Genomic DNA, 18,256 nt, shown 5'->3' on the forward strand with positions numbered 1-18,256 from the left:
GACAAACAGCGTTCCGTATTGGTTCAAAACGGAACGCATCTTTTAACTGTCAAATAAAGAACGATTCCGTATTTGAAGATTTGATTCCCAGGATTGGATTGTTTTCCTACTGACACCAAGCCTAGACGTGACAGTAACAGTTCTCCTTGGGAAATTATGGCGGACAGTCGCTACTACAGCGGTAAGTTTACCTAGTGCAAGGTAGAACCTTAACCCATGTGTCCACCCTTAGGTCACAAGCAATGGCGGGCTGCTGGGAGGTAAAAACTGTAAACAAAGCGAAATGGCGACGACGGTTCTTGTTTACTATTTGCTCTCAGTCTCAGATCTACCTTGGGGATGTGGTTTGTTTGAGTTACGTTGTAAATATTGGTCATGTGTGCGTGTGTTGTTTGTTTGTGCCTTTTTATCATGTTGAACTTCCTCACCTTCTTATGCTAGATTAGCAATAAGCCTCACCATTGTAACCCATATGACAAATAGGAGAGTCTCCTCACTGTTTAATTTGTGACCTTGCTGAGTAAAGCACTCAGTGACCTGTGCCGTATAGTTTCAGGTTGTAGATTTCCCCTTTTTCAGTCTGAGATGTTTCACTGACTCTTTCGTGTGTTCCTGATCTCAGAGTACGATGACAGAGTCGGGGACCCTCAGTTCCGTAGCCAGAACGGCCGAGGGTACTTCAGGGGCCGGGCGTACGGAGAGGGTCCCGCCAGGCAGCGGCCGCGGGGGGGGCCCGTGGTTACCTTCATGATGGGAACTCGCATGCATGATGGGAACTCGCAGGACGGCAGTTCTCAGCGCCGATTGTGAGTGTGACTATGTGTGTTGTTGTGTGTAACTATGACTGTGTATTGTTGTGTGTGTGTGTGTGTGTGTGTGTGTGTGTGTGTGTGTGTGTGTGTGTGTGTGTGACTGTGTGTGTGACTGTGTGTGTGACTGTGTGTGTTGTTGTGTGTAACTATGACTGTGTATTGTTGTGTGTGTGTATGTGTGTGTGTGTGTGTGTGTATGTGTGTGTGTGTGTGTGTGTGTGTGTGTGTGTGTGTGTGTGTGTGTGTGTGTGTGTGTGTGTGTGTGTGTGTGTGTGACTGTGTGTGTGACTGTGTGTGTGTTGTTTTGCTTGTTTGTGTGACTTTACTTTGATGTGCAGTCCCAGTCAAAAGCTTGGACACCTTCTCATTCAATGGTTTTTCTTTATTTATATATTATTTACTACATTTTAGATTAATACTGAAGACATCAAAACTATGAAAGAACACATATGGAATGATGTAATAACTATTATTATATTATAAACAAAAGTGTTAAATAAACCAGAATATGTTTTATGTTTTAGATTCTTCAAAGTAGCCACCTTTAACAGTCATAACATCTCTAACATCCATCATAGGTTTCCAAAATACTTTACTAACAAAATAAAATATATTTTTTATCTTCTTATAGACATTTAGCTACAAAATAATAAATCAGTTTTCCGAAGAGCGCTTTTCAATTTGAACCTTACTGTTGGTTGTGCTCATACAGACTGGGACAGTTTTATGTCACACACGGTCCCGAGTCACAATTACTCCAACCAATCAGCAATCATTTAACAGGCATAGGGAATAGCCAATGTTAATCCTGTTACTTGTGACTACTTCCATTGTCAGGAATTACAGTCTTTCATTTAGTTTCTCCTGCTGTGTTTGATAACACTGCACCATGTCCCCATAGCAACCCATATGGAAGGCCTCCTCGGAGAGGTGACGGCCGGTTTGACCGGGACAGAAGAGGGGGCTACAGAGGAAATGATGGAGGAGGAGACAGAGGAGGAGGAGGAGGAGGAGGAGGAGGAGGAGGAGGAAGGAACAGGGGTCAATGGTTCAAGATGACGGTTAGTACAAACTAGGGATCGGCCATTACCACTTCTTCATTGCCGATACCGATTCTGAGTACTATTGTTATTTATTTAGCAGCTGTATACTAGCTCTGTGTGTGGATGTGCTATGCTTGGCATCATCCCATGCTCAAGCTGTGATGCGTCAACAACTCTGACATTTGCCTAAATCTTCTTGCGTTGTGCAGATCTCTCATAACTTGGCATAAGAAGAAATGCAAATGCACTAATGCAAACTTTGCTGCAAGCATGTTTACTCAACCATGAAGTAATTCCAGACCGCAGACATGGTTGCTGTTATTGTCATTGCATACACATTATCCCTTTCCAACGTATTTATTCTGCTCTGTTTGACAGATACCCCATGGCAATAAATACGACAAGAAATGGTTGCTCACAGCACTCCAGAACCTGTGCTCCGTACCCTTCACACCTGTACAGGTGAGTCACTGCCCCGGCCAGATGGCCCAGCTGAGTGCTCTACTGTGAGAGGCATTTTGATTGATTGATTGATTATACTTTATTGTCCCCGAGGGAGGCGTTGTAATGTACAGTACATGGTTCAAACTACATGCACATGTTGTGAATATTTAGAAAACACCACATGAAATATGAACATTGTTTATATATCTCCTCCCCCACACTTCTCCTCTCCTCCCTCTCTTCAGTACCACACTGACGGTGACAAGGTGCAGTTCTACCTCGATGACGCCTGGACAGCCAACGCTTTATTCCAGGTCTCCCGCCAGATCACAGACCATGAGGGATACAAGGTACTGCTGCCTGTTGACTCTGTATAGAGCTGTTGTTGACTCTGTATAGAGCTGTTGTTGACTCTGTATAGAGCTGTTGTTGACTCTGTATAGAGCTGTTGTTGACTCTGTATAGAGCTGTTGTTGACTCTGTATAGAGGTGTTGTTGACTCTGTATAGAGCTGTTGTTGACTCTGTATAGAGCTGTTGTTGACTCTGTATAGAGCTGTTGTTGACTCTGTATAGAGCTGTTGTTGACTCTGTATAGAGCTGTTGTTGACTCTGTATAGAGCTGCTTGTTGACTCCCAAGCTGATCTGATGCTGCTGTTGCTAATCCCTAAGTAGCAGTTTGTCTAATTAAAAATGGCCTCTCTCTCTCTCTCTCTCTCTCTCTCTCTCTCTCTCTCCCCCCCCCACACACACACACACAAACACACAACAGGTGATAGTGTGGATGAACCCATGCCCCCCTCCCTCCATCAGCTCGACAGACCTGAAGCCTGAAGACATGGAGCACTTAAAGGTGAGAGAGAGAGAGAGAGAGAGAGAGGGAGGGAGGGAGGGAATGAGGGAGAACGTTAGAGGAAAACAAAAGGGCGTTACAGTGAATATGGCTGTAGCTTGTATCAGCTTGATCCTATCTAACGGCACGTCTGTCCCAGCAATGCATGGCCAAGCGCTTTGACGGCTCCCAGCAAGCGTTGGACCTGAACAACCTCCGCACCGACCCAGGTAAGCAGCGCCATCCCAGCAGGGCTGATCTGTTCCTTGTACTGTAGCGTGACATTCACCCGCGGGTATTCATCTATACGTTTTGCAGGTGTTTAGTAGAGGGCCTCAACACCATATTGTCATGTCATCCACACTTCTCTGGTTTCTGTTTCAGACCTAGCGTCTCAGAACATCGAGGTGGTTCTCAACAGAAGAACGTGTATGCAGGCCGTGGTCAAGATCATCGAGGAGAACATCCCGGAGGTTATACATACGTACAGATGAACAGTGTAGAGCTAAAGGTTCAGAGCCTTCGGAACGAAAACAAAAGGATTGTAGAGGGAAGGAACCCGAAACAGAGGGATCGTCATGGTCTCTTAGGACTTCTTAGTCTTCTCTTCCCTGCTAACTGTCTTTGTCTCTCTCCCGTACCTGTCTGTCCCCCTCTACGGCCTCAGCTGGTGTGTCTGAACCTGAGCAACAACAGACTGTACACGCTGGACGAGGTGGCCGAGCTGGCCAGCAAAGCGCCACACCTGAAGGCCCTCAACCTGTCCAGCAACGAGGTGAGGGTCAGGAGGAGGTCAGCCCTCACCGGGAGGCCTCACTGGTCAACCCTTTCTATTTATTGACTTTGCTTACTCATTAAAGTGTCTTAACTGTATTTATCATTGTTTCTTTCTTCTTCTTCTTTTTTTCTTTCTTTCTTTCTTTCTTCCTTTCTTCCTTTCTTTCTTTCTTTCTTTCTTTCTTTCTTTCAGTTGAAGTCAGAGCGGGAGCTGGACAAGTTGAAAGATTTGAAGCTAGTTGAACTCTGGTTGGACCGCAACCCAGTGTGTGACGTCTTCAAGGACCAGCCCGCCTACATTAGGTCAGTCCTTGAGCGTTGGCGTGTGTTTGTAACCTAGAGAGTGGAGATCTGTACAGTACTGGGTTCAGATTGCAATACTCACATAAAGTCCAATTAATGCCGCCTGCCTCCTGCCTAACAAGGAGATCTGAGGTTCTGAACCTTCAGATAGGACATGGCTAAAAAAATCAAAAAATAAAAAGTCTAGGTTTAGAAGATGGTGATAGAAGTAGATTTTTCCTTCTATCACAGAGACTGTCAATGGCCCCGGGCCTGAGCTGGATTACTCTTCCTGCTACGACTGGTGGATTGATGATTCACTTGCTTAGTCAAATGTATTGATTGTAAGTCGCTTTGGAATAAGGCGTCTGCTAAATGCCTAAAATGTAAATGAGGGTGATTCCCCCTAGCAAGAACTTCCGGGGGTGTAAAAGCCACAGGTTGGCCAGACAGGGCTAAAATAGACTGATCCCAATTTAAGCCAGGGACGAAATATAAAAAAAGATTCAAGCTTGTGTGTTTCTGGATGGATGGATGGATGAATGAATGAATGAATGGACTTTATTGTCATTGCTACAGTACAGGTACCAAACAACGAAATTTAGGAGGGGTGGCTCCCCTGGTGTTAGGAAAGGGAAAAAAAAACACTTTTAGAAAAAGAATAAAATCACAAGAAGGTAAGGAGCTGGTTTACATAAATAAAGGCTATGTACACAATCCACTGTACTATACTGCACAGATAGTCAACTAGGGTTGTCATATTGCACAAAAGTATTTTTTCACGTTATTTAAAGTGTCACAGTTTGCAGGCTTGAAATGTACATGTTTGTGCCTCAGCACTAGCTGCCATACAATCCGTCCAGACTGTCCTGGGCCCAGAACTTAGGCCTTTGCTGTGTTCAGGGCCTTGACGGCCCTGTGGTAGAAGCAGTTCTTCAGTCTGTTTGTCTTAGCGGCCGGGGTCCTGTACCTCCTTTTCGAGGGCAGCCTGATAAAGTGTACGTGCCCAGGGTGGGTCGGGTCCCTGGAGATCTTGGAGGCCTTCCTGAGACAGCGTGTGTTGTACAGCTCTACCAGAGAGGGGCGGGGGGCGCCGGTGATCTTCTGTGCTGTTCTCACGACTCTCTGTAGCGCGTTTCTCTCCGCTGTTGTGCAGCTGTAGAACCAGTTGCAGATGCCGTAGGTGAGGATGCTCTCCACTGCGCCGCGGTAGAAGGCCACCAGTATCTCCTGCTTGTTGTGTTCTTTCCTGAGGCATCTCAGGGTGTATAGCCGCTGTTGGTGGATGGATGGATGGATGGATGTGTGTGTCTGTCTGGATGGATAGATGGATGGATGTGTGTGTCTGGATTTATGTGTGGGTTGAAGTAACTATTAATTCAAACATTTTCAGTCGTACACCTCGTCATGCGGCCTGTTGACCACTCTCCGTGTGCAAGATTTATTTTCCTAGTTCCACATGTTTTTCAGAGGTCGGTGGTCCACAATTAAACTCAACATCGCCTCATCTTTTCACTCATTGACTGTTTCTTGTTTCTAGCTTCGTTGGGTATATGGCGTTCTTACACGGTGACTCTTCGCATTCTTGATTTCATATCACTCTTTGTCTAAACTGTCTCAGTGCTGGTGCTCCCACTACCCCTCTGCAGACCACCCACAGAGCCTTCTGTATATCTACAGTAGAGAAAGGTTGGACGTAGTTATCAATGAATCATAGAGATCAGGAAGGATGAAGATCAACATCATTTTCATACAAATTTGCCGGCTTTCAAACTCCCGAAACAGAAAGTTTCGTGCGATATTTGAATACCTGTTAGTGGAAAAAACCTGGCAACTTGGAGAGAAAACAATTCCATTGTCAGACCAAAGTTGACTTAACCTCTGATGAAGACCAATGACAACCTCTTCCCTCATCTTATATCCTCATCCAATCAGAGTGCTGCGTGTGGCCATGTAAGGAAGGCTGGTTAGCCAATGACGGGTAAGATCCCACCGATAAATCACCGGGGCAACCTAAGGCAGGCACAGTCGCGAATACTGGCCTAGGAAAGACCACACTGAAACGCTCAGAAGAACATCTACCTCATAAGAAGATGACATCCGTCAGTACTGACAGACACTGGATGGAGGAGGAGAGGGGAGAGTGTCATTATCAAGCCAAACGCTGACCAGTCAAACGGGTTGGTCTCACTGGGCCATCACTGTGGCAGCAGTATAGCTCTCTATACAAGCATTATCTCTGACTCTTGAGATGCTGAGCACATTTCAACAAGAGGGCCTGTACAGGCCTACATGCCTTTATTTTCTACCGTTCAGAGAACGGATGTCGTTGATAAAAGGCGACAGCTGGAAGGAGTAGAATATGGGAAAAAGCATGATTCGGTTGAATACGATTCTGAACAGTTCTAGAAATATCCGTACGGTCCCCCCTCAGTACCGTAACTAGAGGCGTGGGGGTTAGATGGACGGCCGTAAACTGCATACACGGCAGAGGACAGAGGATCTACCTCATAAGGCACAGCTGGAGGGTTGTTAAATGTAATGATGATGGCTAACTACCTTTCAGCACCTTGTAGTCTGCTTCTGTAGGGGGAGGGGGCTGCTGGGATCTGTAGTAGGTAGGGGGAGAAGGCTCCTGGGGTGTGTAGTAGGTAGGGGAGAAGGCTCCTGGGGTCTGTAGTAGGGTTAGGGTTCAACCTCGCTGTTGTTTTTTTCTTCTTCCCTTCCTTCCTTCCATCCATCTCTTCCCTACAGTTGCTGTGGTCATTAGCTTCTCCTCCCTCTCTAAGATCTCTGGAATCTGATTTGAAATTCATCTCTTTGACCCTCTCTTCTCTCTTTTCTCTTCTTTCTTGTTCTCAATTTCAGGTTTGTCGTCCTACGCCCCAGTGTGTATGACCGTCTTTGAAAACACAATGTTACATTCTTAGATGTATCTTGATAAAAGTATGAACCAAACCGTTGTTTGTGTTTAACTGTGACTGGTGCGCTCTCCTGGCCTTGGCCTCCCTCTCCACCAGTGGACCTCATCAGATCAGAAGTAGTTGTCAGGCGTTTAAGAGGGTGTGCATACAATATGTGTGTGTGCGGGGGGGGAGCAAGCAGGTGTGAATGCGGCCCTGCGTGGGTGCGCGTGTGTGTGTGTGTGTGTGTGTGACCTTGCGTGTTGGTTCCCATGTTAGCAGCTGTGTGGTGTCTGTGTGTATCTGCGTGTTGGATAGTTGGTGAGTAAAGGCACCAGGTAAGTACAATCTGGGGTTGGGCTCACAGGGGAGCAGGGGAGCATGAGACTGGAATGAGGAATGTCATCTCAATATCCACATGTGTCTCTGTTGGTGAGGAATACCATCTCTCTGCGTGTCTGTGTTGGTGGATGTATGCAAGTCTGTTTACATTTTGTGCTGAACTTGAGGAGAGACACCAGTTTCTCCTCATTTACCAATAGTTTGACAGCACTGTCATCCAAAATGTCACTTCTATGGACAATATGCCACAATAATATTTAACCACTGAGTTAAATGGCTTAAGAAAGTATTTGTAAACCTGATACACTTGAGCATTACATGTATGCAAATTCAGCGTGTGTGCGTGTGTGTGGGTGTGTGTGTGTGGGTGTGTGTGTGTGGGTGTGTGTGGTCCAAAAACATATTTAGCTGCATGGCAGGCGAACTAATACAAATAATTAACACCTCCCTTTCATCAGGAATCTTCCCTGAAGCCCTGAAAACTGCAGTTATTAAGCCTCTACTAAAAAAGAACGGCCTAGACCCATTTGTACTAAACAACTACAGACCCATATCAAACCTTCCCTGTATAGGAAAAATTATTGAAATGGTTGCCCACGAACAACTTAGCAATTATTTGACCCTAAATGATCTCTTTGATGACTTTCAATCAGGCTTTCGCCCCCTACATAGCACTGAAACGGCCCTTATTAAGGTCCTTAATGACATTCGCGTAAACACAGACTCCGGAAAAATCTCAGTTTTGGTACTACTAGATCTTAGTGCTGCCTTTGACACTGTAGACCATGACATTCTAATAGATAGACTAAAAACCTGGGTAGGACTTTCGGGCACTGCCCTAAACTGGTTTAGATCCTACCTACAGGACAGAAGCTACTATGTCTCCATTGGCAACTTTGTATCTGACCAAATTAAAATGACATGTGGGGTTCCCCAAGGGTCAATCCTTGGCCCCCTTCTATTCAATCTCTACATGCTTCCATTGGGATACATCATAAAAAAGAACAAAATTGCCTACCACAACTATGCGGATGACACTCAAATCTACATAGCCCTCTCACCGAACGACTATAGTCCCATTGACAATCTCTGTAATTGCATTGAGCAAATAAACGCCTGGATGACACAAAACTTCCTCCAAGGACAAAACAGAGATAATTGTATTCGGTGCACCTGACAAAAGATCGAAAGTCAGTGCAAAACTTGATTCTCTCTCTCTTCACAGTAAAAAACAGGTCAGAAATCTTGGTGTAATTCTAGACTCCGATCTAAACTTCATCAGCCACATAAACTCAATAACTAAATCAGCCTACTATCACCTGAAAAACATAACAAGAATGAGAGGTTTCATGTCCAAGCAAGACCTTGAAAAACTCATCCATGCATTTGTTTCGAGTAGACTTGATTATTGTAATGGTCTACTAACAGGCCTATCTAAAGGAGCTGTTCATAAATTGCAGCTCATCCAAAACGCCGCTGCTAGGGTCCTAACAAAAACAAAGAAATTTGAACACATTACACCAATCCTGAGATCCCTGCACTGGCTACCAGTCTCTCAGAGAATTGAATTCAAAATCCTCCTAATTACATACAAATCACAAAATGGTCTTGGACCAAAATACATATCAGATCTCCTCCCACCCTATATTCCCGCAAGGTCCCTAAGGTCAGCTGAGACAAATCAGCTAATAATTCCAAGAGTAAAAACAAAACACGGTGCAGCAGCTTTCAGTCACGCTGCTGCATGCTCCTGGAACAAACTCCCTGAAGAAATCAAACAGGCCCAAACCCTTAAAATATTTAAATCTAAGCTAAAAAACCTTCATGTTTTGCACCAGTTATGATTAAACACAAACACTTCTATCAATGTCTTTTTTCCATTAACTATTGTCTTTTTAAATGTTTTATCTATTTACTTCTTATATTTGCTTTTATTCATTGTAATTTTTATTTTCTTATGCTCCTCTTGCTGTATTTTTAAATAATGCATGTAAAGCACATTGAATTGCCCCTGTTGTATGACATGTGCTATACAAATAAACTTGCCTTGCCTTGCCTTGCCTAATGACTTCTCTGCTCATGTTCTCTCACTGTTAGTGCGGTCAAGGAAAGGTTCCCCCGGCTGCTCAGACTGGTAAGTCTTAACCTTCATTTTCTTAATTTCTCTCTCTTTCTCTATGTTCCTCTATTTTTTTGTCACTCTTTGGCTCTTGCTCTCTTCTCATCAGTTCAACTATTGTATACATTTCAGTGTTTTCTCTAACAAAAAGAAGCGTACGTCTTATTTCATGTGTATGAAGCATTTACCATGAACGGCCAGATCAACAGTACAGTCCAGTTCAGCTTGTGTGTTCCCAGTGTACCATGTCATGGCCTGAGTGGGTTCCAGCTCTAAAACAAGTCAATCATTAAGTCCTTACGGTCAATAGGATACCTGCAATAAAAATGAATATAATCTACTGGCAATGGCAATGAACTTCCATATCTGTACGGCAGCAGAGTAAACAGTTGTTGTAGGTATGATCAGTGTGTGGCAGTCACACAGCCTGCACTAAGGACACACACACACACACACACACACACACACACACACACACACACACACACACACACAGGGCGTAATACGCTGATGCCAGCTCCCTGACAGAAGAGGAGTGGGACTCAGGATCAGTGCTGTGTTGACTGCCAGTTGATATGATAGAAAGTAGTGAAGGGCTGGGATGATACATCCCCAACCAGAGATGAGTTCCTGCATGATCTCTCCAAATGTTGTCCCTCTGTTTTCTTTTCGTTCTTTTTTCCCCCAAAAAAACGTTGTCGTCTGTTTTCCTCATGTCCGCGTTCTCTCTGCTGCCCTGCAGGATGGACATGACCTCCCCCCGGTGATAGGGTTTGATGTGGAAACCTCCACCACCCTCCCCGCCTGCAAGGTAACCTGATAGTGTGGTCAATAGTTTTCTAATTGGGGACTTACTGTACTACCTGAGAAACCACAAACCAGGTGTGTGCACTCAACAGCCAATCGGTATCCGGATGCCTGGGAGACACAGAAACCCAACACTGGTGTCCTGTCTAGTTTCAGCTGTGTTATTCTGTACGTCATACTGTTGTTTCTACTACTGAGTTTGTATCTTAACTGGTGCTCTCTCCCTCCACCCATCTAGAGCAGCTGTTTAACTGATGCTCTCTCCTTCCACCCATCTAGAGCAGCTGTTTAACTGATGCTCTCTCCTTCCACCCATCTAGAGCGGCTGTTTTGGTTCAGATGAAATCAAGGGTCTCATCTTGCGTTTCCTGCAACAGTGAGTGCTTTTCTTTTCCATTTGAGTATCTTTACATTGTTATTACATTGTAAAGACCCCTCTATGCCAGGTTACTACATTGTTATAACCTCACAATGTCAGATATTAGTGTTATAATCCCCTATGTCAGGTATTAGTGTTATAATCCTCTGTCAGGTATTACAGTGTTATAACCCTCTGTCAGGTATTACAGTGTTATAATCCTCTATGCCAGGTATTACAGTGTTATAACCCCTCTGTCAGGTATTAGTGTTATAACCCTCTGTCAGGTATTACAGTGTTTATAACCTCTCTGTCAGGTATTAGTGTTATAACCCCTCTATGCCAGGTATTACAGTTTTATAACCCCTCTATGTCAGGTATTATAGTGTTTATAACCCCTCTATGTCAGGTATTATAGTGTTTATAACCTCTCTGTCAGGTATTAGTGTTATAACCCCTCTATGCCAGGTATTACAGTTTTATAACCCCTCTATGTCAGGTATTATAGTGTTTATAACCTCTCTGTCAGGTATTATAGTGTTTATAACCTCTATGCCAGGTATTACAGTGTTATAACCCCTCTATGCTAGGTATTAATGTTATAGCCCCTCTGTCAGGTATTACAGTGTTATAACCCCTCTATGTCAGGTATTACAGTGTTATAACCCCTCTGTCAGGTATTACAGTGTTATAACCCCTCTATGCTAGGTATTAATGTTATAACCCCTCTGTCAGGTATTACAGTGTTATAACCCCTCTATGTCAGGTATTACAGTGTTATAACCCCTCTGTCAGGTATTACAGTGTTTATAACCTCTCTGTCAGGTATTAGTGTTATAACCCTCTGTCAGGTATTAGTGTTATAACCCTCTGTCAGGTATTAGTGTTATAACCCTCTGTCAGGTATTAGTGTTATAACCCTCTGTCAGGTATTATAGTGTTATAGCCCCTCTATGCCAGGTATTACAGTGTTATAACCCCTCTATGTCAGATATTACAGTGTTATAACCCCTCTATGTCAGGTATTACAGTGTTATAACCCCTCTATGTCAGGTATTACAGTGTTATAACCCCTCTATGTCAGGTATTACAGTGTTATAACCCCTCTATGTCAGGTATTACAGTGTTATAACCCCTCTATGTCAGGTATTACAGTGTTATAACCCCTCTATGTCAGATATTACAGTGTTATAACCCCTCTATGTCAGGTATTACGGTGTCTATGACTCCGGGGACAGACAGCCTCTCCTGGATGCCTACCATGATGCCTCCTCCTTCTCCCTCAGCACGCCCTACTCCAGCCAGAACCCGTCCAGGTGAGCCAGCCATACACACATACACCTGCACACACACACACACACTCTCCAATCAGAAATCATGCTACAGCACACACTTTCCTCTCTGTCTCCAGAGCTACTCCATCTGTCCTACATCCTCCCTCTGTCTTTGCAGGTGCAGTCTGGGAGAGTATCAGAAAGACAGCCGGAACATCAAGCGGCTCAAAGACGTCTGTAAGTGTCCTGGTCAACTTCCTCCAGAAACCCCTAGCCTGCCTTGAGCTTGCGTGCCAGTCGTGTCTCTCCTGTGTGGTGCACCTTTTAATGCTTCCCTCTGAAACCTGCTCCTCACAGCGACACGGTTCCGCCTGCTGAAGCACACGCGTCTGGCCGTCGTGGCGTTCCTCACCGAGCTCCCCAAGACTCAGCATGATGCGGCCTGCTTCAACGTGGACGTCAACATCTACACTGTAGGCAGCACTGTGTTATTATTATTATTATTATTATTATTATTATTATTATTACGCTGTAGGCAGCACTGTGTTATTATTATTATTATTATTATTATTATTATTATTATTATTATTATTATTACGCTGTAGGCAGCACTGTGTTATTATTATTATTATTATTATTATTACACTGTAGGCAGCACTGTGTTGTTATTATTAATATATATAATATAATTATTTCTGGGTAAATGTTAGGTTACATACTTCACAAAAAGAATCAGGAAGTAGCATGTAAGCAAGTAACATGATTGATTGGATGATTTTTATTTTTATTTTGTGAGCCTTTCGGTTCAGTGTTTTTTATTTTTAGCTAGCTGTAATGTTGACCATTTGGTTAGTAGCCTACAGTGTCTCTTATGTGGATTTATGCAGCATTGGAAGCTGACAATGTATGTAGTGCTAGTGCTTGCTAAAATGGAAGGGATGTCAAATGTAAACAACTGATGTCATTGGTTTATTTGATCGACTTTTACTACCCAGAGCACACATCCTATACATCCTATAAATCCTATACATCCTATACATCCTATACATCCTATACATCCTATACATCCTACACCTCCTACACATCCTGCTACTGTCTCCTATCCAGGGAGAGTAGCAGGGCTAGATCTTTATATAAGGAGTACTGGAAAATGACAGAAACCTTTATATATATATATATGTTACGGTACATGTGGGAATACGGTACATGTGGGACAACTAGGGTTATGGTTAGGTGCTATGTCGACTTGGTACGTGCTGGCATGCCTAACCCTAACCCTAACCCATCTTAACCCTAACCCTAACCTTATTACCCTAGCACCCTAGCACCTAACCCTAACCCTAGTTTTCCCACATGTACCGTAACATCGTACATACATTATTATTATTTGTCATTTTTTGGGTGAGGCTAATTTGATCTGAAACCAAAATTCAAACCAACACAGTGGTAAACCTTGAACCTTTTTTTCTTCCAGAGTACGTTACTCTCGTTTACGGTCAGTGGAGTGTTCAAAGAAGGTATGTGCCATGCTAACAATCAGCAGATCTCCTAATGTAGCTGATAATTAATCAGTATGTGTCTATTCCCAGTGTACAGTTTATTCACAAAACATTCCTTATCCATCATTATGTGAAGTACTGTACTTGGTTTAGATTTTTTCACACTGATGTTTTGGTTTGGTTGTTTTTCTCCTGTAGTTGACGGTAAATCTCGAGACTCGATCAGGGCCTTCTCTCGGGTCTTCATCACCGTGCCAGCAGCGAACTCTGGGTAAGTCTGTAATGAGGTCCCTTGTTCCTGTTCGCTCTGCTAGGTCAAATATGTTTCCTCTAATGCCGGGATCGGACTACACATTGTTTTTATCGTTCACGATGGTCACCATGTCAGATTAGATGGTCACCATGTCAGATTAGATGGTCACCATGTCAGATTAGATGGTCACTATATCAGATTAAATGGTCACAGGGAGAGTGGCAACACGAGCTGCCTTTCACAACCTTACACAAATTCATAGTCTGGGAGCAGAATCAAGTTCATAGTTGTTTGGGAGGAGAGTCAAGTTCATAGTTGTTTGGGAGGAGAGTCAAGTTCATAGTTTTTTGGGAGGAGAATCAAGTTCATAGTTGTTTGGGAGGAGAATCAAGTTCATAGTTGTTTGGGAGGAGAATCAAGTTCATAGTTGTTTGGGAGGAGAATCAAGTTCATAGTTGTCTGGGAGGAGAGTCAAGTTCATAGGTCATCTGGGAGGAGAGTCAAGTTCATTGTTGTTTGGGAGGAGAATCAAGTTCATAGTTGTTTGGGAGGAGAGTCAAGTTCATAGTTGTTTGGGAGGAGAATCAAGTTCATAGTTGTTTGGGAGGAGAATCAAGTTCATAGTTGTCTGGGAGGAGAATCAAGTTCATAGTTGTTTGGGAGGAGAGTCAAGTTCATAGTTGTTTGGGAGGAGAGTCAGGTTCATAGGTCAACTGGGAGGAGTCAAAAGTTCATAGTTGTCTGGGAGGAGAATCAAGTTCATAGTTGTTTGGGAGGAGAGTGGGGGGGGGGGGGGCAGCGGCATTTAGGAGCCGGATGGCTGTGGGGAAAAAGCTGTTTGTATGTCGGGCCTTCACAGTATTTAGGGACCGCACCCTCCTGCCTGAGGGGAGCGGGGCGAAGAGACCGTGTCCTGGGTGTGCGGGGTCAGCCATGATCTTCCTGGCCCTCCCCAAAGCCCTACTTTTAAACAGGGCCTCAAGGGGGGGCAAAGGGCAGCCAATCACCCTCTCCGCCGAGCGTATCACCCGCTGCAGCTTGGCCTTGTCCTTGGTCGCTGCAGCGGGGAACCAGATGATGATGGCGGAGGTGACGATGGACTCAATGATGGCCGTGTAGAAGTTCACCAGCGTGGTCTTAGGAATATGGAATTTCCTGAGCTGCCTCAGGAAAAACAGTCTCTTCTGGGCCTTTTTTGTGAGGGCGTCGATGTGGGGCCCCCACTTCAAGTCCCGAGAGACTGTCACCCCAAGGAAGCGGCATGACTCCACTGTGGTGACTGGAGTGCCTCCCAGTATGATTGGAGAGGGAGGGGGTGGGTTCCTCCTGAAGTCCACTATCAGCTCCACTGTCTTAAGAGCATTTAGCTCTGGGAGGAGAATCAAGTTCATAGTTGTTTGGGAGGAGAGTCAAGTTCATAGGTCATCTGGGAGGAGAGTCAAGTTCATAGTTGTTTGGGAGGAGAATCAAGTTCATAGTTGTCTGGGAGGAGAGTCAAGAAATTGTCTAACGGCAGCAGCATCCCTCTTTCTCTTCACCATGTTCACATATGCGCACCAGAGAACACTCTGCATCCTATTGGTCAACATCAGCACGTCGTAAGAGTTGTCAAACTAAGCCGGCTTTGGTTCCTCATTGGCATTGCAGCGTTCAGATCCAAAATCACAATAATACCAAGTCAACTAACTCAGTACCACTACAGTAATAAAGTGAGGGTACTACAGTGGCCTCCTCTCCTTCTGCAGGCTGTGCATCGTGAATGACGAGCTCTTCGTCCGCAACGCCACGACGGAGGAGATTCGCAAGGCGTTTGCAGAGCCGGCCCCCACCCCCTCCAGCAGCCCCGTGCCCTCCTTCACCGCCCCGCAGCAGGAGATGCTCTCCGCCTTCTCCCTCAAGTCTGGCATGAACCTGGAGTGGTCGCGGAAGTAAGTGTGTGTCTCTGTGTGTGTGTGTGTGTGTGTCTCTCTGTGTGTGTCTCTCTGTGTGTGTGTCTCTCTGTGTGTGTGTCTCTCTGTGTGTGTCTCTGTGTGTGTGTCTCTCTGTGTGTGTCTCTGTGTTTGTCTCTGTGTGTGTGTGTCTCTGTGTGTGTGTCTCTCTGTGTGTGTGTCTCTCTGTGTGTGTCTCTGTGTGTGTGTCTCTCTGTGTGTGTGTGTCTCTGTGTGTGTGTCTCTCTGTGTGTGTCTCTCTGTGTGTGTCTCTCTGTGTGTGTGTCTCTCTGTGTGTGTGTCTCTCTGTGTGTGTCTCTGTGTGTGTGTGCGTGTGCGCGTGCGTGTCTCTCTGTGTGTGTCTCTCTGTGTGTGTCTCTCTGTGTGTGTCTCTCTGTGTGCGTCTCTCTGTGTGCGTCTCTGTGTGTGCGTCGCTCTGTGTGTCTGTTCTCAACCTTGAAATTGGACTTGCTCTCTGTTCAGGTGTCTTCAGGACAACGAGTGGGATTTCAGCAGAGCTGGGCAAGTCTTCACACAACTGAAGGTCAGTTGCAAATTATGCAATGTGACCGTCTCTAGAATTACATACTTTGTTTTTGGAGCAGTTAAACAGTTTTCCATGGCAGATCCAGTTTCATTGCATAAATAGTGTATGATATTTTAAAAAATGTTTTACATTGGGCTGAATTGAAAGAGTCTCATCTCAGTTTTTCAGCCTGGATCCATGTTTGACCCTCCCTTTGTCCAACTGGTTTTCATTTTCCTTCTCTCCCCACCTTCCTCCTCAGGCTGAAGGCAAGATTCCAGATGTCGCCTTCTTAAAGCTAGACCGAGTTGGATAATACTTCTTGTTCATTAGTGAGAAGAGTCTGTAGATAATTGCAATTTATTATGTTTTATATGGAATTTTGTTTTGGTTTCATGTATTTTTATTTTTTATATTTTTATATAAAGATATGCCTGGAGACTGCAACATATTTACAATTGCCAAGTGTCACAGTTACCGACTTGGCGTGAAGAATGGTGTTTTTTTCTTTTCTATTCTAAAAAAATAAATGTTAGGGCATTTCTGCTTTAATGGGATGGAGACAGTAGAGATTAACGGGAAGGGTGGGTGAGAGAGAGGAGGGATTATAGGAAGGGTGGGTGAGAGAGGAGGGATGACAGGAAGGGTGGGTGAGAGAGAGGAGGGATGATAGGAAGGGTGGGTGGGAGAGAGAGGGGGATGATAGGAAGGGTGGGTGAGAGAGGAGGGATGACAGGAAGGGTGGGTGAGAGAGAGGAGGGATGATAGAGAGAAGGGATGATAGGAAGGATGGGTGAGAGAGAGGAGGGATGATAGGAAGGGTGGGTGAAAGAGGAGGGATGACAGGAAGGGTGGGTGAGGGAGAGGAGGGATGATAGGAAGGGTGGGTGAGAGAGAGGAGGGATGATAGGAAGGGTGGGTGAGAGAGAGGGGGGGATGACATGCCGGATATGTCGACGGCTGGAATTGGGGACCCTGGAATTACATGGCTGACGCCATAGTGTGCTACGCTACCAAGCAAGAATGGTGTTATAATCCATATTGGTTCATGTAAAGTTCGTTTTAAGTAATTTATTTGTATAGTGTTCATGTTTTCATACTGTAGTAATAAAGTAAAACAGCCAATGCGTTGGCTGATTTTGTGTTACGCCTGTTTTGTTCCTGATGGTTTGTTAAAATAAGAGAATACACATGTTGTACACTACTACCAAAAATGACAGCATTTTCGCCAAGTGAAACATGTCACCTGCCATGACAGCTCAGTCATTTACTATTTTTTTGGGTCAACCATATTTGTCAAATTTCCCCTTCCAAAGATGGCGTCTTTCTAACTCCTACTTCCTGTTCGTGACGCAATGACGCACCGCCGTTTCATGTATTTATTTATTTATTTTATTTATTTTTTAATATAAAGATATGCCTGGAGACTGCAACATATTTACAATTGCCAAGTGTCACAGTTACCGACTTGGCGTGAAGAATGGTGTTTTTTCTTTTCTTTTGAAAAAAAAATAAGTTTTAGGGCATTTCTGCTTTAATGGGATAGAGACAGTAGAGATTAACGGGAAGGGTGGGTGAGAGAGAGGAGGGATGACAGGAAGGGTGGGTGAGAGAGAGGAGGGATGACAGGAAGGGTGGGTGAGAGAGAGGACAAATATTTGCAATTGCACAGGTAACAATTATTTGCTACCTGTGCTATCACTTGGTTGTGCAGGCATGTCGAGAAGATATTCATCATCATACAAACATATAATGATTCATAGCAGTGTGGAACTTTTTACTTATATCAACTGAGTAGACGTCAACAACATCAACGGACGACAACCCTAAAAACAACTTTCAAAAATACTTTTTCAGGGATCCCTATCTAGAAAGCTGCAAACATTCAAACAAAGCTAGCAGTTGGGTCACTAGTTATATTAGTCTTCTCAGCCAATAGGGAGCAGTAGGACATGTTTCAGGACCGAAAATTACACAGTAAAACCAGCACACACTTTTGTCACACACACAAATTCTAAACAAAATGGAAGATATGCCTATTGAACGCATATGAACAC

General features: G+C 44.4%; 1 protein-coding gene across 1 annotated transcript; it reads left to right on the forward strand.

Annotated features, from left to right (window-relative positions):
• Positions 1-156: 156 nt before the first annotated feature.
• LOC308149717 (nuclear RNA export factor 1-like) lies at positions 157-16,720 on the forward strand (the record flags this gene model as incomplete). Its single annotated transcript, XM_080522615.1, has 21 exons — positions 157-181; positions 623-806; positions 1,714-1,873; positions 2,234-2,317; positions 2,545-2,649; positions 3,072-3,152; positions 3,292-3,361; positions 3,516-3,604; positions 3,799-3,906; positions 4,102-4,211; positions 9,533-9,569; positions 10,297-10,365; positions 10,682-10,737; positions 11,928-12,035; positions 12,172-12,230; positions 12,351-12,466; positions 13,468-13,510; positions 13,691-13,763; positions 15,491-15,673; positions 16,157-16,217; positions 16,462-16,720. 21 exons carry the CDS (start codon positions 157-159, stop codon positions 16,513-16,515), a joined length of 1,875 nt encoding a protein of 624 aa, XP_080378741.1. The 3' UTR covers positions 16,516-16,720.
• Between the last annotated feature and the right edge of the window lie 1,536 nt (positions 16,721-18,256).

Source organism: Nansenia antarctica (genome assembly GCF_963989245.1).
Source record: "Nansenia antarctica genome assembly, chromosome: 2".
Lineage (NCBI taxonomy): Eukaryota > Metazoa > Chordata > Actinopteri > Argentiniformes > Microstomatidae > Nansenia > Nansenia antarctica.